This window comes from Miscanthus floridulus, chromosome 11 (assembly GCF_019320115.1).
Source record: "Miscanthus floridulus cultivar M001 chromosome 11, ASM1932011v1, whole genome shotgun sequence".
NCBI lineage: Eukaryota > Viridiplantae > Streptophyta > Magnoliopsida > Poales > Poaceae > Miscanthus > Miscanthus floridulus.
The window spans coordinates 89741840-89764558 of NC_089590.1; the positions used below are offsets into that span (position 1 = coordinate 89741840).

The 22719-nt window shown below is 46.9% G+C and overlaps 1 protein-coding gene, 1 long non-coding RNA gene and 1 pseudogene across 2 annotated transcripts; all 3 read left to right on the plus strand.

Annotated features, from left to right (window-relative positions):
* The first annotated feature begins 10704 nt into the window (after nucleotides 1-10704).
* LOC136493816 (uncharacterized) lies at nucleotides 10705-13806 on the plus strand. The gene is made up of 7 exons (XM_066489956.1): nucleotides 10705-11027; nucleotides 11272-11355; nucleotides 11609-11700; nucleotides 11809-12104; nucleotides 12182-12410; nucleotides 12535-12739; nucleotides 13451-13806. The coding sequence occupies exons 1-7, from the start codon at nucleotides 10932-10934 to the stop codon at nucleotides 13544-13546; spliced, it is 1098 nt and encodes a 365-aa protein (XP_066346053.1). The 5' UTR covers nucleotides 10705-10931; the 3' UTR covers nucleotides 13547-13806.
* Nucleotides 13807-15698: 1892 nt separating this feature from the next.
* LOC136492568 (uncharacterized) lies at nucleotides 15699-18082 on the plus strand. The gene is made up of 3 exons (XR_010768124.1): nucleotides 15699-16221; nucleotides 17104-17177; nucleotides 18015-18082. It is a non-coding gene; the product is annotated as an uncharacterized lncRNA (long non-coding RNA).
* Nucleotides 18083-18119: 37 nt separating this feature from the next.
* Nucleotides 18120-20595, plus strand: LOC136492567 (uncharacterized; annotated as a pseudogene).
* Nucleotides 20596-22719: the final 2124 nt, after the last annotated feature.

Below are 22719 nucleotides of genomic sequence, written 5' to 3' on the forward strand. Positions count from 1 at the left end.
CGTGACGCGGTTCTTGGAGCCATCCTTCCAGGCTTCCGGCTATCCTCTTCCACCTGACTGAGCCTCCCTCGATGAATGCATGGTGAAGTCATGAACTTGTGATGCTCTTCTATCCCCCGGCTAAGGGGGAACCTAGTGATTGTTTATGCCATGGCATTATTGGCTAGGCTAAAAAAGTCGTAATCCTAGTAGCAATAGAAAAGTGTAATAGAGAATCACATCTCTATATTTCAAGTGTACGATTTTCTCGAGTGTTTCAGGCGCGCGAAGTATTCAGTGTTGCACACGTTTTTCTCTGATGAACGGAACATGTAACAGTAACATGATGCTATAACCCCCACATTAATATTACTGACATCACTCTTTTGTTCGGCTTCTTTTTTTCAGCCGGAACAGTATTTTTCTCTCACAACAATTCAGCCGGAACAGTGTTTTTCAGCCAGTTTCAGCCAAGTTTCAGACCAGCGAACGGGACCTTTGATTCAGACGTTGATTTTCAATGCTGCAACCCATCGCCTGGAAAACGTATTTCGTTCCATAAGCAAGAGCCTTTGGTCGTATTTTCTATCCATACATGATTCTGTAACAAAAAGATTATGTGATTACATTCATATTTTAAAAAAAATGCTTACTTATTATTGTGATTTTTACTACATAAATAAATATCATAACAATACAGTATTTTTTGCTTAAAGAATTGTCATTTAAAGAATTGGTATGCTCTTTGGCTAAGGAACTTAGTGATTGTTTATGGAATTCTTTGTAGGCTAATAGCTAGCTATAAATAAATAATGAAACAAATCACGCCTATTTCAAGTGCCTGAAAAATTTGATAGTTTCATGCAAAATATGCAAAGTTACAAATAGCTCTTCAACAATGATGTGGGTTAATGGAAGATGGAACATAATGTTGTAACTCCCACATTATTATTGCACACATTGTTCTTCAATGTTTTAGACTTTGGTTCTTGATGATGCAATTTGTCATTTAAAAAATTGTTAAGTGTCAGACACCTGAAATATAATAATTCCCATTTGGGAAAAAGCTAGTACTATGTTGTAGCTTAAAAGAGTTACTCCCTCTTGTGCCAAAAATAAATATGTTTGGGCTTAGGACACTCATCGTGGAAGTTTTATTCTCATTTAATAGGTGCCACATAAACAATTTTGATGACATGGTAAAAAAAAAAGAGAGAATGATGAAATGAGTTCCACCTAAATGAAACTTATGGCATTGTTTCCAATAAAATTCTCAGTGTCTCATAGAATAAATGCATCAAGTGTATATGAAATATCAAATATGAAACTATATGTAGTAGAAGGTTGTTTCAACCATTAATTAAATGTTTTTTTGGTTGATGTGGTATAACGTGAGCTTTGGGCTAGCTACTCCGGTGTACGTGACCGACGGAGTCACGGAGTAGTAGGCTTTGGGGATGGACGAGAGATTCTTCTTCCACGGAAAAGCGCGGTGGTTGCCACCATGGAAAAGGAAACGCAACGAAGACGCACAATGCGTATGAGATCGATTACCGACACATTCGGTGGTTGAGCCGGCCACCTTCAGAATAGAACATCAGAACCGTCGCAGACTGTCACGTCATGAGCAGCTCCAATTCGGCCGGCGCGGCTCGTGGCTAGGCCTCGTTCGGCTCGCTGAAACTTGGTTGAAATTGACTAGAAAATACTGTTTTGATTGAAATGTTGTGAGAGAAAAACATTGAATAAGCCGGATAAGGGATAAGCCGAATGGGGCTCGCCCGTGTCGCTTCATGCGTTGCTTTGATCGCAGTCGCAGGACCATCGGTGGTTACGCGTCCTTTTTTCAGCAGCCGTATACGGGGTAGTACAGAAATGAGAGATAAGGCTATACTTATACGCACTGGATGGACGGATGCATCGCATGCGTGCATGTTTAATTTCCCTGGGATCCACACATACAGATTTCAGGCCGTATCGTCATGTCCATCACATGAACTAGTGCGTATCGACACGCAGGGACCGTGTCTCCTCGCAGTCCAGAAAACCGGTTTCAGATGACCATCATTGCTGTTTCCGTGTGGCTATACAGGCCTTGATGATCCGCACCGAACGAATCTGCCTCTTAAACGGCCGCCGTCGCGAGTGCACGTTTATCTCGACGGCGACGCGCGGTCGGCATCAGGGCGCGACGGTTTCGGGCCGCTGGTCCTGCTCCTGCGCGGCGAAGCCATCCGGTGGCCTGCCGGGATTGCACGTCAAGCGGATTTCGCCCATGAATATTTCGCGTAGGATGAAACGGCAACGTCAGGTCCAGATCTCGAGCTCAGAGGTCTCGGTCAGATGGAAAGTTCCCGTCCGGAAACAGGGCAATGTGCCTTGCTTGCTTTCGCAAGTCAGAGCTGCGAGCATGCCCAAATGGTCTCGGTATGAAATCTTACCGGTCAATGCACCGTCACCGACTCACCGCACGTGATGGAGAGTTGGAGACAGTTCTCTTTACGTTGGAGGGGAGTACGATACGAATCGCTTCCATGACGTGAAATACGGAAGCTTCTCCTGAACCCTATATACCATTTCCTTCCCGGCACGCTGTCTGTATGTCTGTCAGGTTGCACATCACCACCTGATAAAAGGAGCAGTCGTCACTCGTCAGAAAGAGCTCACAGAGTCGATGGGAACGCATCAGATTGCTCTGCTCTGTAGTCAAATGCGCATGCGCCTTTGTGGACTGGTGGTACATATAGCCTTTTGCCCTTTTCGGTTCATAAATGGTTGGGAGCATGATTCCCTACCAGTTACAGTTACAGGACGCAGTTGCTTGCGATTGTTGTACTAAAAGCAAACATATTTAAGAATGGTTTTGGGTTTTATTACGATGCGCGTATCTGCATACGTGCTGCATGCAGGAGTAGTTACACTGTGATCCTGTGCATTCCTGCATCGTTCTTTCTGAAAGGTACGAGCGCTGTGCTGCTTTGAGAACCCTCAATGCACGCATAAGACGACAGGTCACACAGCAGGGCAGCGTATGTGATCGGTTGGCCCTTGGCCGTCCACAATTGGCAACCACACGCGCCAGCGCCAGCATATCCGCAGAGGTGAAACAGTTCCCGTGAGCCTGGGGCCTGAGACCCTGACCGTGGACACTGGCAGCCGACGCAGAACGGCGCACCGCGACAGCGCGCGGAGCTGCGGCGGTACCGCATGCATGCTACCAGGACGAGATCATGGACCGTGAGCAATGCAAAGCACGAGAGTCTCTTGTACGATCGACGACGCACGCGTGATTCTTTCCCTTTCTCGGGGCCAACAGGGGTTGTTTCAGCAGCAGCCGCCAGCAGGCTACGGGCTACCTATCTACTGTATCTGCCCGTGGTGCGTGCATGCGCCAGAGACCCAGCAAGACGCCACGCACGGCACGCCCGTGTGCCGCGTGTCCCCACGGGCCACGGCCGGGCCGGCGCCCCGCATAAAACGCCAGAAATGGGCGTAGGTTCCCGTGACTTTCCTGCATGCGCACCTGCGGACGCAGCGTACGAGCAGGCGGTGCGCGGCCGCGGCGCCCCGGGCGCAGTCACGGGCCGACGGGCGCGTGTGGTGCGTGCCGTGCCGTGCCGACGTGATTACGTGAACGTGACCACGCGCGTCCCGCCGAGCGGAACCGAGCCCCGAGCCCCGAGCCCCGAGCCGGTGGACGACCCCGTAGTTGGTTCCGGCGTCATCGGTGCGTCTAACAGCAACGTGCCGGGTGGGCACCGAATCCGTTGCCGCCCGGCGTCGCTGTCAGCCGGTGCGACGCTGTGGGTCGTGTGCGATGCGAGGTGTTGTGCGTGGTGGGCAAGAGAAGCCGTTGGAGTCTTGTAGTTGCAGATGGATGATGACTCGAGCGTTGCTGGCTCGTCACTCATGCAATGCAGGTACTGAAAAACGATCCCGGGAGATGCACGGCTGCCATGTTGACTATAGTCAGGCTAAACTGCTAGCTCTACCACCTGCTGATGCTATCTGCATCTGCATGCCATTGTTATTTTCACCTCTCGGAGTGTACTTTACCAACATTTTGATGTGTGTTTATTTATCACACATCACGCGTTTTGTGTTCAAAGTGCCAGTCTACTCATACGGAAGGTGCCAGTTATTTTAATCTGCGGCATTACAGGATGCGGGTTCATCATCGAGTCAGTATAGGATAGAGATTATGCAGCAGGCACAGGTTAGTGGCTGGTGGGTCTCCCTTGCTTGCGATAAACTCATCGCGGGTCTGATATCCACTCATCAACTCTGAAAAACGTCGCTGCAGAGTAGTAGAGCAGTGATATTCTACCAACCTCTTTTGATTTTTTCGGTGTCCAAGGCTCCCAGCTGCCAACCTTCAGATCAGCATGGCCTGCACTGCTCTGCAACTGCAACATCCATGATTCATCAGCACAGAGGTCACAGCTGTCCGGGAAACATCATGCGTGCTGTTCTTTGTAGCACCTCATGATCGAGAGAGATATCCAGGATTTCACTAGTACAAATCAAATAACACCATGTATATATATTTTTGTCTTCTGGATTCTTGTTCAGAGAAATCGGCCGGTGCTTCCTCCAGTAGTCCAGCGTACGCTGCACTTTGGAGCACATATTCTGACAAAGGTTTTTTTTAAGTATATTCTGACAAATTCAAGCTGCTGGGTACCGCACAAAAGTACAGAGCTTCAGTATATCAGACCTAACTTTGAACGTATTAGCTGTCGAGCCTTTGGGATCCTAAGGCTGTCTCCAATAACACAACCCAAACGCAAAATAGATCATTCACAGTGTTTTGGGTAAAAAAAACACGCTCCAACAGAAGACCCAAATAGAGGAGGCATTTTGCATCCGAAGCCAGCCAGAACGCAAAAAAGCGTCGTCGAGGAGAGACGACGCAAAAATCTTGCGCTCGTAGTGGTGGGCCCGCGGACGAGATGACGGCGAGGACCGCGGCGGGGCGCTACCGGCTAGGCGAGGAGCTGCGGCGCCCCAAGACGTCCCCATGCCGCATCCCTCAACGCCGGACGCTGCGAGAGGATGCCACCAGGCCAGATCCGTGGGGGAACGAACCGATCCGGGCATGGAAGCCCTGGATCCGGTTTTGGAGGCCCCAGATCGACCCAACAAAGAACGGCGACAAGCACAGACCGACGCTCGACCCCAGCACCGGCGAAATAAGGAGAGGAGCAAGGGAGAGAGGCCACACCGTTGAGCGGGGGCGTGCTCGCCCCTGGGGCGCCGCCGCGCCAGGGGAGGGGGCGCTCGCCCAGGGCCGCCGCTGTAACAGAACCGACCAATTATACGAAATTAAGTAAGAAAATCATCCGCCAGAGCAGTCGATTTAGCAAACTTAAGCCCGTATAACCCGGTAGTCCGTGAAATCACGAAGGATTTCAAACCAACTTCCATTCCAGCCAAGATCGTAATAAGTTTAGCGGTCACCATCACATATTACATAAAAGTTTGCATCTCAGATACATCAGAGTTTAAACATAGTTATTACAAAACAAGTTCGAATAAAAGTAGCGGAAGCCATTTGTTCAAACCACACACACTCACACGGAGTTCAAATACAGTGCCAGCGAATGATCATCTCCAACAAAAGCATCAGACGAGACGTAAGGAATGACCATGCCCATGGTCCTAAGCATCACCCATCGCAGGATAAAGGCAGTTGATACAGTAGCCGTAATACATCTGCCCATCTGCAACAAGTGGGAATTGTAACGTCCCGCCTCTCCGAGGCCGGGCCCGCTTACATCTGGCAACTTCTCTAGGATATAGACTGCCCTCACAGACCAATACAGGTCTTTTCTGCGCACTTTGTCCTCACTCGTGCGCACCCGAGAAGAACTTCCCGGTCGGTCACCCATCGACCCAGGCCAAGCACGCTTAACCTCGGAGTTATTTGCAGATGGGCTTCCGGAAAAGAAGTTGCAACTTATTGGTATGAGTATCCTATTAATCCTGTTAAGCTCTGGGCCGGGATGTTACAGGAATAAAACCCTAAGTACGAGAAGGTACTCAGCTAGACTTACCCGACATAACCAAAAATAAGTGACACCAAGGATTATGAAGGGCTTTATAGTAGGGTAGCTGACTCATTTGCGAAAAGAAGCATTTTTAGCATTTCAAGACCCTTTTCAAAAGCATTATTGTCAAATTAATTGTTATTAACCTGTCGACTAGGTTTGCACCTATACTAGAGCAAACATGTGATTAAACAGATAATGATAACCAATGATCATTAAACAACTTCCATACTGTCATATTCATTATAACTGTCCAAGTGTTCCATCAACATTTACTACGATGAAGTAACTCAAGTCAAGTGCTCACTGTCCAGGAGCGATGGCGATTCGAATCGATTCCTAACCAGCTGGTGATTTATTCCTTACACAAACCTCACTCACCCGCTAAAGTGAGATATTGATCACCGAGTCAACTATCCAGGAATCTCGAGTTTGCCAGGAACCATATGTACTCGGGGGCCGACCGACTGCACTTTGGTCTTATCATCTCGCCCCCATGTCCTACCACACCTGCTCCGGCACAGTGCGTTGCGGGCAATCTACTCAGCCCGAATAATCTCCCAGCTTCGCGGTCGGAAGGTACTTTATCCGGCCAGCTAAATGTAAGGCATGCGTTCAACATGACTCGAGGCCCAACAACGATCGGTCCTTAATCGACACAGACGGAAAGCACTACAGTCCAAAACTCTGCAAGTCTCCGTCCGATCTCAACTTCATTTAACACTTAGTTATACCATGACTTCATAGTCATCCAAGCAGATCCAGGTAACCACCTATAGCTCGCAGGTGATAGGAAATCACCCGACTTCTACCGGTCTAAGCCAGCTAAGCATTGACTCGACTGCGGATACCAGGGTAACAAGGATATAGTATAACAAAGGTAAACAAGGTATAATGCAGCAACGGTTGCAAACAACTCCTGAACGTAATGTATCAATTAAAGTAAAGTATTTAATTAATAATTGCAAACCGGGAGAAAATGCTCCGGGGCTTGCCTCTCTCGAAGGAGCTCGGACGGTGATCGGGGCACTCTGGAAGTTCCTCAACGTCCTCCTCGTCGGCTTCGGGCACTTCCTGCGGCTGCACCTCGAGCTGCTCCTCGGGCTCCTCGGGTATGACGACTGGGTTCTCGGTTTACGATCCTGTATGATGCAATGTGCGTAAGTGCTTATGCAATCGGTGCATCGAATGAGATGAATACAATGGATATGTTTGAATGCAATGTAGTCAACATCATCCAAGAACATATACTACAAGCATATGTCATCTACTGCATTCTCTTCTACTACTAATATTCTAAATCAACACATCTTATTAAATGCTTCAAAGATACACCAAAGCTTTACTAATTTCTTAATCACACAAAAGCAACACTTAATTAAACCCTAATTAATAATAGGTTTGAATAGCAACATCTATTTTTATTGCTTAGAAAAATCTTAGAAAATTACTACAGCACAGTACTACCCTAAATAGTCTACTATCATATTTTCATGGTATTTGAATGAGTGGGTTAGCCTACACAAAAATAACAAGCTATGGCATGATTATGAACATGAAAATACTTTGTACTGCGAAAAGTGTCAAACAACAGAGTTAGCATTTTTCCTATGTTCTTCATAGCATACAATTACTGTACAAAAATTATCACATGCATATTTTATACAAAGTTTGATCTCTAGCTAAAATAACAAAAATCAGCCATTAAAGGTACTTGAACTACACCTCAAAATTTTTCTACAGTACATGCATGACCCATATTTTTCCTAGGAAGTACATTACATAAGAAGATTAACAAACTTGGAATCATATTTTTCTGAAGCCCATAGATTTTTCTACACATTTTTCCAGTTATCAGCAATATACATGATTAAATAAAGTTCTACAGAAAAGTATCTCAAAAATGACATACAATAATTTTCCCAAGTAGATCTGGTGATAAAGAACCTAGCAAAATTTATTCCAACAGATTTGGAGCCAAAAGGAGTACACAACCATTTTCCAAAGCATTTAAATAGAATTCTGAAAAATCATTTTTGAAATCCTTTTAAACTCCATGCTCAAATCTGCTAGATCCACCCGGTTATTCACCCAAAACCCGCGCCAGAGAGACAGACAAGCGGGACCCAGCGGGTCAACTGGCCCACTGGCCAGCCACCCGGGGCCTTCGCCAGCCACTGCGGCTGGGCCCCACGGGTCAGCGACCCAGGGGCAGGGGAGGTGCTCCGCCGGCCGGTGCTCACCGGCGGCGAGCCCTTCCGTGGCGCGGGGGGGGGGGGGTTCCAGCGTGCTCAACACGCGGAGCCGCACCGATTGGCAGACCGGAGCTGGCCCGATGGCGTGGGGGTCCGCGCGGCCACGGCGGCATGCCCGCCGGAGAGGAAGGACGCACCACGTTCGGCCCTCACCTCGACGACGGCAGCCTCTGGCGAGCGCAAACGACGGAGGTCGACGAGGCGGAACTGCTGGCGGCGCGAATCGGGGGATGGCGCGGTGGTGCAGGAGCTCGACGCCGGCGGAGCGCGTCGGCGAGCTCGGCAGCTGCTGCTGCGGAGCGAGAGGCAGGGAGGCAGGCGAAGTGAATGGCGGAGTGGGGTGGCGTGCACACGCTCGGACCACTTTGAAGGCGGGGCGCGGCTGGTCGACGCAGGCACCGCCCCTCGCCGCCGGTGTACGAGCGCCACGTGGCGGCCGGGCAGGCGGGGAAGGCGGGCGCGGCTGCGTGCGGGAGCGGCCACGGCGTGGGCCTGGGCCGGCGAAGCGCTGCAGGCCAGGGCGAAACGCGCGGCAGGCGGGGACGCGGGCCAGGCCGGCTTCGGCCGTGGGCCGGGAAGCTGAGCGGCGGCCTACTAAGCGAAATGAAATTCTTTTCTTTTTATTTCTCAAATAAACAGAATTAAATTTCCATTTTTGAGCCATTTAAAAGCATTTTCACAAATTGGTGTAAAAATGAAATTTATTCCATTTTTCAACATCTACAACTTTGATTTTATGACCAAAGCCAAATTCTTGATAGATTTTGAATGTTAAAATTAAAGTCAATTTTAACTCAAAACCTTAATTTCGGGGAATTATTTTTAAAGCAAAATTTTGAAATAATTTGAATATAAACTTTGCTCTAAGAATTGAACTAAATAATCCTAGATGATTTACAAGCATAACCAAACAAGTTCTACTAACCTAGCAAGCAAAATCAGGGCAAAAACAACTCTAACAAGTGTATGCAACATTCAGGTTTCACAACATGTTTCATATGTTTCGAAGCAGTGTTTCAGTTATTATTTTCAGGATTGGGCATGTATGATTAGGATGCTTGATGATGCATGATATGCATGATTTGCAGTGCCTAAATGCTGGCATAACACCGGGGTGTTACAGCCGCCAGGGGGGCCGCTCTCCCTAGCGCCGCCGGCCGACCCCCGCACCGGGGGAGGGGTGCTCGCCCGTCCGCCGTGTCGCGCCGAGGTCGGATTGGGGGAGGCGGAGGAAACGTCGAGAAGAGAAGAGGACGACAGTTTTTGTTTGAAGTGGACGAGGGTACGAGAAATTTTGGGTTCGCTGTTGAAGAAAGAGAATTGGGGGTGGGTGATCCAGTGACTGTTCATGATCTAATCCTTAGAATGGGTCTTGTGTTTGAGTTTGGGCTGTTGGAGATAGTAAGCACATGCATTTTATCGTAAAGTGCAGCGAAACGATCCATTTAATTTTAATCGAGTTGTCCGCTCTCGTACGTGTCACCAACCCAGCGTTCTACATTCCACTCATGAGCGGCTTGAACTATTTCAGCAAAAAAATAATGTTTTTTTCTCAAAAAAAAAAATTAGCATCAGCATCAGCGTCAAAAGCAACACCAGCCAAATTTCAGCGAAAAGAACGGGCCAAGGTGTCAGCCCTGTAGCCTGCATTCGGTTGCTCCGTGACAAGTCCGGTTGTATCTTCCGTTGTCGCGTCGTGCTAGCCGATCGAATATCAGAACGTGCTCGATCCGGCATGTCGTATGGGATCGAAGTGCCACCGCCGGAGAATGTTCACTTCCCCAGAGAAGCCACTGTTGGATCTTCAGATCTGGAAGACGAAGGTGCTGGTTAATCGTCGTATCCCGATCTGATCCGTCGCTTTAGGCCCACCTTCAAGTCTTCAACTACGAGGCCTAATTCGCACAACCAATTGTTAATCACGGCCGATGGTGCTGATGATTAGAGCTTTTCTGAGTGATTTACTAGTCAAATCAAGTCCTGATAGTGCCACGTACAACAGAGCCAATATTAGACGACAAATGGACACACAAAAAGTTGGAGCTATACGTATGCAACATGCCATATCGACGTGCTGGGGTATCGGACATAGATCGGCGGAAGCAGGGCGAGCCGACAAGTGCCCCACCCAGCTGCAGGCGATGAGGACGTGGGATGAGATCATGAACATGGCAAGGCAAGGCATGGCAGCAACGCCCTGCTGTGAGTTTCAATCAAAAAAAAAAAAAAAAGAGCAACGCCCTGCTGTGTCTGCATGGGATGCATCCTTTTTTTTTTTTTTTTGAGAAACATGGGATGGGATGCATCCATCTGATCCATATTCTCTGGGCGGGCCTTACCGCCCTTACAAGGCCCATGTAAGTTCGCAGCAGATCTCGTTCAACGATACCAGCGCCGGCCCAGACTGGCTCAGAGTCACAGAGCCCCCTGCCCTGCCCTGCTGCTCCTGCGGACTGCGGTCCTGCTCCGCCTACCGCCGTCGCCGCCTAAAACCTCCCCCCAGTCCCCCACCGCTCCGCGCACGTCTCTTCGTGCCGCCGGTCGCCGGCGAGTAGCAGGGGGTCCGTGCCTTTGCGTTGTAAAGGATTTCGTCGTATTGGCTGAACCTCCCTTTGCCGAGGAAGAGCACAAAAGCAGGGAGGTGGGCATGGCGGAGGAGGTGCATCTAGGTCTGCCAGGTCCCTGGGCGGCGGATTACCGGGAGAAGGCCGACCACTACACCACTAAGATTGGTGGAGTTCCTGTATGTCTTTTGTGTGTACCTCTTCCTGGTTCTAGATTATGTTAGCTTATATGTTTTTGCTTAGGAATTGGAGGACGTGCTTATGTCATGCATCTTCTTCAGTTAACCCACCACGATTATAAGTTTTACTTGATGACTCTTCTCAGAGTAGAGAGATTTTTCTGAGGGATCATAAGCAATGGGGCATCAGTAATTGAACGCGGAGCTCATTTTGAGTCTGTTTGCTGATTTTTTTTCCCTGCAGGATTGGCCAACTATTGATATGGGCATTAAGCCCGAGACTCTTCAGTGCAGCTTATGTGGGACCAAGCTTTGTCTTGTTGCTCAGGTGAGTGCCTGTCAATTTAGCAAGATTTTACTAGTTGAACTTTATGTCAGTCATGTTAGGAAAATGAGTCTTGTGGTGCTTGGGCACAGGCTTATAAAGTTACAAGCTTGCAACTCTCTGACTTAGCATTGCAAACTACTCGTATGTTTTACATACTGATCCGTGATGGTACAGAACGCTAGTATTTTGATACTAGTACTTTTGCCTCGCCCTATTTGCCTCACCCTATTTATTAATGTTGTTCTAACCTAAGGTACATGCACCCGTGGCAAAGCTAAACATTGAGGAGAGGATAATCTATGTGCTTGTTTGCTCGACACCACAATGTGGACCTAAACCTCAAAGGCAAGTATATGCCAGTTGATTCAGTCTGTTTATTAGATATCCAGACCTTTACATAATTTTAAGTCAGTATGTCTTTTCTCCTTTTTGTTTCCCTTTTTCTTCTTATAGTTGGAAGGTCCTAAGAGTTCAAAAATGCCGTAATGTTATGCAAACAGAAGGTGGTGGCGATGAATTAGGCCAATCGAATGGACCTCCTTCTACAAGTGTTCCAGAAGAACAAAATGATAAAAATAAAATTCCTGAGATTGACGATGACGATTTTGATCTAGATGCCTTAGCCGAAGCTCTTGAGCAAGCTGCAACTTTGGCATCTAACTCAAAGAAGAAGAATAAATCGAAGCATGCTAATGCTCATTTAAAATGTCCTGTATTGAAGGAGCAAGCATGTGATCCGAGCATACCAGGTGAGGACAAGTTTGAAAGAACTCGTTACCATGTATGAAAATCTGAGTGTTTTGATCTGATATAATTTTTGTTGCAGTTCTTCCTTGTTTTTACATATATTATGATAAGGAACTATTTGGGGGCAAAGGCACTGTGGGTTCAAGTAGCAGTGAGTTGGTTTTGGACAAAGAAATCATGGATACCGCAAATGATGAAGAAGAAAAATGGGAAGGAGAAAAGTATGAGTACGATAAAGCTATTGGTGCTGACAGAACTTTTTTAAAATTCAAGAAACGGTTGGATGCATATCCCCAGCAATGCTTTAGGTAGTTAAACATTTAGTTCATATAGTATCGTTGCAACCTGACTTGGTATTTGCAAACCATTTGTTTCTTGTCCTTTTTGGTTTGCACAACCTGAATTAAATTTTGGCATGCAATATTTCTTTAGGTATTCTTGTGGTGGCAAACCACTGATGGCTATGACAAAATTACAAGATCCTGGCACCTGTAGGCTGTGTGGTTCACCAAGGCAATATGAACTGCAATTGATGTCTCCTTTATCATACTTTCTCCATGAAGCTGGAGATGGTTCCTCAAATTATGCACCCAGCAGCTGGACTTGGCTGACTGTTATCATATACACTTGCTCCAAGGTATGTCTTATTCTTCAATTTTCTGATACTGAAGTCTAAGGAATTCTGGGTTGCCGAAACGTGATCCCCAGATAGTAGTTCTATTTCAAAAATTATTTGATCTACAAAGTACACCACAAAGAACATTGTATCGTCAAAGCATCACTTCAGCTTTGTGTGGTGAAGAGATTTCTGTGTCCTTGATGTTCTAAATGTACTTTCAGAATTGCTAGCAGATATGTTGTCTGAAACATCTGCCAGATTTATCCGATTTTAATTCCAGCACTAGCAAAGAGTTCCCGTAATCAAAGTGGTAGATGAGACTAATGTTGACGAATCAAAACTAATGGCACGTTGTTGTACTTTGCGATACGAATTTGAGCCTCACGATTGGCAATATGACAAACAAACGAAATGCTCAGAGTTCTTGGGATTCGACGGCGCCGATGTGAAACTAAACAGGCCCAGTTTAAAATAGACTTTCAATGGTATACCATTTTCCAGACAACTAATTCTGTTTGTGAGTTGCAGATTCTCTGCTTAGGGAACATCTTTAGTGATCCATGCTATGGCATTCTTGAAAGTTCAGTGGGCATCTACATGTACATAGTTGTCATTGTTTAGTATTTCTTCTTCTTGGTACTGGGATGAAACCAGGCATTGTTCATTGCATTCTTTTGTTTACAGTTCTCCATTTTACAATATTCCTTAGCTTGTTTCAATTTACTGTAGAGCTGCTGCCCGTCCTCATGCGGTGGAAATCCTCAGAGTTGTTGCTGGGGAGTAGCGGAGGAGGAGATCCTGATTCAGGAGGATGAAGTCCGTTAGGATCTAACCAGTGCCACTTGAGAAACTATGCCTGATTTGAGTGTGTGATATACAGTTTTTGTTTTCCAATTGTTAAGTTGTAAAGCAATCTGCAATTTTGAAGTGTGTTGTGTGGATGCTTTTACTGTGCCCTAGTATCCTGCAGCCTGTCATACTTCACACGATTTGATCTATTGTAAGTTCGCACAGTATCACATCAGACTAGCAAAGATGTTTGTCTGTGTGGCTATGATTTTCCGCTGGAAAATCATTTTACCCTATTTCATAGGTGCCTGAATTGTCAACTCCAATCAAGGGGGCCATGTTACGCCTGATGAGCATCAAAATCCGGTATGTACTACGTTCTTGCGTTAGCCTGTAAACCCACCAATCCATGCTGTCCATGTCTAGAAACTTCTCTTTTTTTCACTCAAGAAAAGAATCTAGTACTTATTTTTTGCTTTCTTGGGCCTGATAATAATAATTGCAAGAAAGCAGTACTATTCTGGATTAAAGTACACCAATTAAAGTGATAAACCCGTACCGCAGCCCATATGTAACGTAATGAACTGCATAATTCATCAGCTGTATTATTCTCGTCGCCACCCCTACCTGCACCGACGTTGATGCCTTCATTTGCAACTTGGTTTTCGGATCGCCGGAACGCTGCCAGCCAGGTTGCACATAAATAAATTAGCCATAATATTGTAGTAGGGATTTTGCAACCATGTTTTCTCCGTTTGAAGAGTCTCTACCTACGAAAAGGATGTGTAGTATTATACTCCACTCACGCCTGCTAATCTTTTTGTAGCTGTGCTGAGTTCATCGGGGAAAATAAACATATGCTCGGGGACTGCACCAAAATTAAAACTGATCGCTGTGTATTGTATTGTATTGTATAGGACCAGCATATATATGGTTTATTCGCCTCTTGTGATGGAGGTCTCCGCCACCTGTACTCAGTACGTCGACGTCCGAGATGTTCCGAGTCCAAGACGGCACGTCGCCGCCTGACCTGACGGGGAGAATACGAACCAACATCTACGAAATGCGGCGCCTCGCCATTGGACGGGCCAGGTAAACTCCGCCGGACATGGCGCCATCCCTCTGGCGTGCCCGGGGCCGGTGGGCTCGGCCGTGCGTGCGGTGGTCGAATCCTGGGCTGCCTTGCGGACGCCGAGAACCAGAGGGGATGGTTGCTTGCGATTGCGACTCCTACGTACGCAGTGCGGTGGCCGAGAAGTGGGGGATGGGAGCGCTGACGCGCGCGCGCACGTAACGCCGCGTCGGCCCCGCGTCGCGTCGCGTGGACGGACGGCCCGGACGCAGCGAATGGGGCGCGCGGGCGCGGGCGCGGGGCGGTGGCAACCGGGCGCGGCGCCTTGACTCGTCTTTCCGTGATTCCGTCTTCCTCCCTCGCGCTGCGGCTCTGCTCGGCCTCGGCAGCTCGCCACGCCATGCCTTGGCGAGCCTAGCCGAGGAGCGCCGGCTCGGTGGCTGCCGCGAGTGGTGCCGTGCCGCCACGCCAGCGTAACTGCGTAATTGTGCGGACTTTGGAGTGCGGACGCTTCCGTCCCCTTTCCGAGGACGGACGAGAGCTAAGCTAGCCGATCGGTGGTCTCTAGCATGATCGGTCGGAGCTGTGCGTCCCGGCGTGACCCCTACCCTACGGGGCGTCCACTCGCTGTCCATCCGAGTTCCGAAAAGGTGACTGCGTGCGCGCGCGCACCGGTCCAGACGCGACACGCCAGGCTCGTACGTTCCGCCGGGGGTCCATCTCGAGATTTCACCCTCCCTCCATGATTGGGGCGGTCTCCAGCGAATTGGCCACGTCGATTTCGATCCCAACAGATCTCTCACTGTACGGACGCATTCGTGCCATCGTTTTCAGATGATTGTCCGCTAGCACTATTGCGCTAGCAGCGATGAACGATGATCTTTCAGGCCCCCACCGTAGACACCTTGTCACTGTAAGAGATAATGTTAAAAACAGGACCATTTCTTCTTTTGTAGTATAAATAAATAATGTGGTAATTCTATTCTAGTGGTCCGTGGATTGTGGCCAGCCAATCGGACGGCCAGGAGGCGCTGACCCACGCGGGTGCGGGGCTGCGGGCCCCCCGTGCTTGCCTCGTTAAAGGTCGTTAAGCTTACGCACGCACGCGGCCGCCGAGCAAAAACAAAACAAGGAGCTGTTCATGGCGTCAGAATTGAAGCGGTGATTCAAAAAAAAAAAAGAACTGATTGAAGCGGCCACCGTCCGCTGCTCCAGGCTCCACGCCACGATGCCTCCATTGCCAGCGCGCGGGCGTGCAGACAGCAGCAGCAGCCCGCGGCCGGCTCACCGCGTCGCCGCCCTGCGATGCCGCGCCGTGGCTGCGGCTGTGGCTGGGGCCGGAGCCGGATCCGAGCGCCAGGCCGCGCGTCCGCTTCCAAATCGCGCATGCTGCCATGATTAGGTGGTTGATGGCACTCGGGTGGTGGTGGTGCGCTGCTGCTCTGCTCCTCCCGAGCCCCAAAAGCCAAATTCCATCCCCCCTATGGCATCGGTACGCACGATGGCATAAAGCTCCCGGCTTTTCCTTCCCACGCTTCTTTTTATCTCGCGTCTCGCGTCTCCCGTCCCCATCGCTCCCCTCGCCGCCCTGGTCTTCCTCCACCCTTTCGCTTCGCCGCCTCCGGGGTTCTCCGCGCCGGTACTGATCTCCGCCTCTCACTTCTCTCTCTCTTGCTATGAAAAGCGCAAGCTCTCACCTTCTCTCAAGTTTTAATCGTTTCTTCTTGGAGGAGGTGGAGTTCGTGTGGCAGTCCCTTTATTAGTATTACTTAAGTAGTAGGACTTGTTTGCCCTGTGCTGTGATAGGGCATGAAGCTTGCGTAAGGTCTTGTGCTTGCAAGGATTGTTTTTCTTTATGACCCCAATGGATGAGTTTTAGAGCAAAACTTGGCAAATTGTAGCAGTTGCTGTGACCCTTGTGAGTTTTAGTGGAAATTTGGTAAACCCACATCTCTGTAGAGAAATTAGTATGCTTATCTTCTCTAAAGTTTGAAAAATCAAAATCAAAGGTACATGCTGTGATTTGCAATGTTCATCATTCCTTATCAATTTCTGATGCATATTTCTGCCTTTCAAATCCAAGGAAGTTGGTTTTCTAATAGCACCTAAGCAATTGTCTTAGCCTTAAGGGTACCGCACAACCTTTTCTTCTTCTTTTGCGTATCTCTTTGATGGTTTCTAGATTTTCTAACTTATAACATGAGCTCAAGAAATTTGTTCAAACAAAAGAAATAATTATCTCTGGGAATTTGCAACTTCTTATATCCAACTAGACTTCAGACAAACATTCTCTGTAGTCTGTTACTGTAGATTTGCTGCTCCTTGGAAAGTTCACAATTCTTTCCCTCCTCCCTGTTTAATCTTCTTTCTTCTTTAGTTGCGAGTCTTGAGAATTTAAGGCTTTCCTTTGAGTGGAGTTCTTGTGACAATCATTTGAGGACTAACTGTTTTGTGCTGGAATTATTGGATGCACGAAAGTTAAGATACTTCCCTAAATGATTGTCTTTCTCTATGGTTTCAGTGCATGGATTTTAATGGGAAAGTTGGCATAATTGAAGCTTTGCAGTGGATCTTGTGAATTTTAGTGGGAATTTGGTAAAATTCATCCATTTCTTCTGTAGGCAGTTTCTTAATTACATGTTTGAGCTGAAGTTTCCAATTCAAGGAAAAACTAATCTTTTATTCGTTGGAGTACCTATATAGTTTTCTGTGTCAACAGCATCACTTAATGTTCAGTGCATACCCACGCAATAATTTCTAAATTTTGCTCTGTAAAACATGTGCTCAAGAGATATGGACAAACAACAAATATAATTATAATTGGAACTATGCAACTTCTTGTCCAGTGGACATGGTCACATGGATTGTCTCTACAGTAAAAAAAAATCAAACTTTGTAACTCAACTTCAGAGGGGTGTGGAGATATGTCAGTGAGTATTGGTGTAAGGATTCTGAAGTAATAAGTGCTATTTCAGTCTTTCAAATGATGCTGCTATTTCAAATTAAGCAAACATTATGATGGCTTCCCCACAGGCGTTTTAAGTTTCTTCAGTAATCATATTGCTTCTGTACATACCCACGATTTTTTTTTCATGCTACTTAACTGTGAAATCAACTGATCAGCAAAAGTTTTTATGTATCTTGTTGAGTGTCGACACTGTTTCCATTAGATACATATGCTAACTTTCGTACGATTTTGAGTCCATTTATAATTGTACCTCAGTCTCCAGGTTCTTGTGGTTTGTTTGCATGCAGGCTGCATGCAGATTTTCAAAACATTGAGTTCGGCTTGATATTTGCACCTTTTTTCCTCTCACATTATTTGCATCATCTTAATAAAAATGGAATATTAACTTCAATCAGCTGTTGTCTTACTACTCTTCAATCTTATTTGTTCAATTTCACTTATGGTCTTACTTGCTTCACCTGCAGATCGTGGACATTTTATGAAGTCCCTTTGGGGTTCTGGATGCATAAGATAGTGTGCATATGATTTGTCCATTAGTTTCTGCAGCCTCATTGTTTTCCATCTGGGATCAATAAAGCTTCATGCTCATGGACAGGGCTGATACATCAGGTTTTGTCAGTGGTGGTATACATTACATGAGCATCCATGTGTATTTTCATTTTGTGTATACTATGTGCTTCCTCAGTGGTGAAGTTGTAAAGCTGGAGTCCTAAATTCTGTTGGTTGGATTGAAGCATCTGGTCTCTGAACAGCATATAAATTTCTTCCTATCATAATCCTACCTTATTTATACTAAGCAGGATGGACCTCAGTATGACAAATCTTTGGTTTCATGGGAAGGAACATATAGCTTCTTCTTCAATCTCCCAGGCCCAACCATCTGCCATAAATTGCAGGAATGAAGAACTAGCTGTGTCAGCCGTGAACTTGGGTTGCATCAGGAGCTCAGAAATAGCACAGAACTCTAGAAAATCATTTCAGCATGGCGATCAAAGTTTGGCCACTCCTGATGATAGCTGCAGGCTGGTCCTTGGACTTGGGCCAACACCAAATCTATATTCTGCTGATAGTCACTCATTTGGTGGAAACAAAACTTATCAATCTGCAACTTTGCTCACTCAACATTATGGCACAACCGACCCTGGTTTAATGTTGGGTCCTTTCAAGATGCAGCTCAAGAAATTTGCAATCTACAACAGCGAGTGGCAGCAAGAATTATTCATTTGCAAGGAAGACTGGTATCATCTTTCCACTTATTGATGAGGGATCAACTTCAGCAAAAAGGAAACGAGGTGGTTATATGCTGCCACTTCTGTTTGCGCCAAGATCAGAAGATCTTTGTCTTAATGGAACATCTCCAGACACCGATGTCCAACAGCATGATGGAACTGGATGTGATTCTGAAAGTGATCATGATAGATCTCTGAATCATCACGAGATTCATCCTAGCCCTGACCTATCCATTACAGCTGATTGTTCTTTTGCTGCAACTTCTGATATAGTAGCCGGTACAAGTGGTGAGCAGAGGAGTCATCAGCGCCACCCAAAGAAATGCAGGTTCAATGGGTGTTCGAAAGGTGCAAGGGGTGCATCAGGACTCTGCATTTCTCATGGCGGTGGCCAGAGGTGCCAGAAGCCTGGTTGCAACAAAGGTGCTGAGAGTCGAACAGCATTCTGCAAAGCTCATGGAGGAGGGAGACGCTGCCAAGAGTTAGGCTGCACCAAAAGCGCTGAAGGGAAGACAGAGTTCTGTATTGCTCATGGTGGTGGGCGCCGGTGTGGGATTGAGGAATGCCCAAGAGCGGCAAGGGGGAAATCTGGATTCTGCATAAAACATGGTGGAGGGAAAAGGTGCAGGATAGAGGGTTGCACTCGTAGTGCTGAAGGCCATCCTGGGTTGTGCATCTCACATGGAGGTGGTCGCCGGTGCCAGTACCCAAACTGCAGTAAGGGGGCGCAAGGAAGCACCATCTTTTGCAAGTCTCATGGTGGAGGCAAGAGGTGCATGTTTGATGGCTGTACCAGAGGCGCAGAGGGCAGCACGTCCTTCTGCAAAGGGCATGGTGGCGGGAAGAGGTGCCTCTTTGAGGGAGGTGGGGTGTGCCCAAAGAGCGTCCATGGCGGAACTAGCTTCTGTGTTGCGCATGGAGGGGGCAAACGCTGCTCCGCTCCTGGGTGCACCAAGAGCGCCCGTGGTCGTTCTGATTGCTGTGTGAAGCACGGTGGTGGCAAACGTTGCAGGTTTGATGGGTGCGACAAGAGCGCACAGGGGAGTACTGACTTCTGCAAGGCCCATGGCGGGGGCAAGCGATGCGCTTGGAGCAAAGGCTGCGACAAGTTTGCTAGGGGAAGGAGCGGTCTATGCGCTGCACATACGACCCTGATGGCTTCCAAGCTAGAGCATGATCCTGGACATGCACGAAGCATGGTCGGGCCTTCCCACTTCAGCGGCATTGTCTCTGGTTCATCAGCAGCTGATAGCAACATGGACCATGCCATCTCATCATCCAGCCATGGCGCATGGTCAGACTGCGTTGACTCGTCTGGAGACATGCAGAGCGCCGGCAGGCTCCTGATACCACATCAGGAGCTGGTCCCTGGCTCATTGAAGGCCTCTCCTTCGTGTGGTCTAGCAGGCAACGGCCGGGATGACGGAGGGAGCCGGAGCCACAGCTTTGGGCTCGTGGTGACGGAGGGAAGGGTGCACGGTGGAGGGCTGATGTCCATGCTTGGAGTTGGAGGCAACCTGGGAAGCAATCCTGATGGTTCGAAAGCCTGAAACACCAAGGATGTGACGTAGTGAGCACAAACAGAGAATTCAGGCTATTTTGCATGCCTCTATTATGATTCTTGCAATGTAATATATACATGATTTTTCAAATGGCCATTGTGTAACTGTAGTACTTGCCAATTGGCCATTGTGTAACAGTAGTATTTGCTATGTACAAGAGTGGTTTTAGCATTTAGTCAATGTTGTGCAAAGAGCTGAGAACTGCATAGTTACTTGGGTTCAGAAATTATATGGAAGCTTGTAAGTTGTCTCTCCGAATTTTTGCAAACCTATTTACTGAAATATTTAGTTCTTCCTGATGGGTTCGAACCTTAGGCTAGTAAATCAGTGGGAGTGTGGGATTCACTGTTACCTAGTATTTTTAAAACCGGTAACAATTGATAGTTTATTAAAAATTGCAGAAAAATGTGTAATAATGTGGAAATTTAGAAGTTCGAACGCAGAAAAGGTATTTCCTCCATTCCAAATTATAAGATATTTTGTCTTTTTCTAGATATATTGTTTTTCTTATGTATCTAGACATATTGTATATTTAAGTGCGTAACAAAACTATATATCTAGAAAGCCAGAACATCTTATAATTTAGAATGGGGGGAGTAATTTGTTTTCAAAGTTTCCACAGATTCTGTAGATTTCATATTAAATTTGTGTCATTATTGGTCCCTTTGGATTTGCTTGGGGAACTTGCCTCATGTTGTAGCTTTCCCAACAAAGAAAATGGGTCAAGACTCTTTTGGTGAAAAGGGGGATGATCATGTCACGCCGTTAGGATCGTGTCCTGTAAGTGTTCACGATCTGCATTGTTCTGTTTACGATCTGCATTTGTTCTGTTTATATTCGCTTTTTAAATCAAACTAGATTATTAGCCATCCGTCGTCCATTTCCAGGTGATCATGTCATGCACATCCATTTATGACTCCACATCATGTAGACAGTCCAAAGGGGTATGAAATTCTCAAGTTTGTGTTGTGGTTGTTATGTTGTTATGAAGGGCTCTTATCTTGCTCTACTAATTATTTATTTTTCTTTTGATCGGTTTGAACAGGTGATCACTCTCCGGGCAATTATGGTGCCCCAAAGGGTGCCTTCATTCCATTTTCGGTCTTAACCATGATGGAGGCATGGAAAGCATCTCGTTAGCCAAATTGTATGTGACCTTACATCTTTGTCTGATCACCTGTGGTTTAGAGTTGTCAACACAGTCTTGTGACAACCAACGTAGATGCGAGTTTCTTCCAAATTTGTCGAGATCAAGCACACTTAACCCCTAAGGACTTGACGAGCCAGTTAACAAGGCAATGGCTATCATTAGTATTATCTTCTCTTTTCTAAAGGAAGGATCTCTTGATCTTTTTTAATTCGTTTTGTTACCTAAGTTGCTAAAGGAAACATGATCATGTAGTAAATCGGTACAGAAGAAAGCACTAAAGTGCGTCAAGTGACTAGAGTCATGTATAACTTTTTGCATTATTATTAGGCAAAACACCTATAACTTTTTTTTTTCAAATAACACATGCAAAGGATGAGCACGTTTGATCTGAAAAGTTTTCATCATACTAGTAAGGTACAAATATAAAAAAAAGCACGATCCCATAGGGTAAGACCTCTCCCAATGCATTGATGGAGAAGACCCTCTTCTGCAGGGTCGAGAAAAGGCCACGAATCCTGGCTAATCAGTATATGTCGCTAGTGGCGACAACATACCAACAAGCATTAGTGAACCACATATTCTATTTTAAATTGTCCAAGAAGTGTTTTTTTAGAATGGGTGGCCTTTTTTTGGTGAGAACGGGAGGACCTATAGGTTGTGCTTTCTGCATCTTTACCCCTACACTACAACTACGCTACGGGCTCGTTTGGTTACGGGTCTCGAAAGACTTTTGCCCAAGCAAGTAGGTTTCTAGAAGCTACGACGATCAAAATCCAACGCCTGGCTCAATTGCCTTGGCCTGCACGTTGGGCACCGCGTTTTGGTTTGATTTGAAAGTGATTAACCTCTTTTTTATTGTTTTCTATTAAGTTGTCAGTATTTGCCGGTGCAGAAAGTGACCAACACGTAAATATTTATAGTTTTGCCGTACGTTGTGATCGGAGGTGGCCTAGCACTCAATGACACAAGGTTTATACTGGTTCAGGCAACGTGTCCTACGTCCAGTTTGAGTCGGTCGGTGACTTTATTCCTGAGCCCAGGTGCTCGAAATCTGCAGTGGGGTTACAAACGAGAAAGAAAAAGATGGGGTATACAAGGGGTCCGGACGACTCCGGTCGGAAGGGCCGAGAGCGACAGGAGCCCCGCTATGGGCTAAGTGTTCAAGCGTGAGGTCCGAACCTGACGGTTGTGTGGTTGTGATCTAGTGAACTTGATCGATCTGGACTAA

Bases quoted from the DNA above. Each gene is read 5' to 3' on its own strand.
- LOC136493816 (XM_066489956.1), top strand. From the start codon at position 10,932: ATGGCGGAGGAGGTGCATCTAGGTCTGCCAGGTCCCTGGGCGGCGGAT. The intron at 11,356-11,608 runs GTGAGTGCCTGT...TTCTAACCTAAG, and splicing joins AGCTTTGTCTTGTTGCTCAG to GTACATGCACCCGTGGCAAA. The intron at 12,105-12,181 runs GTGAGGACAAGT...TTTTTGTTGCAG, and splicing joins ATGTGATCCGAGCATACCAG to TTCTTCCTTGTTTTTACATA.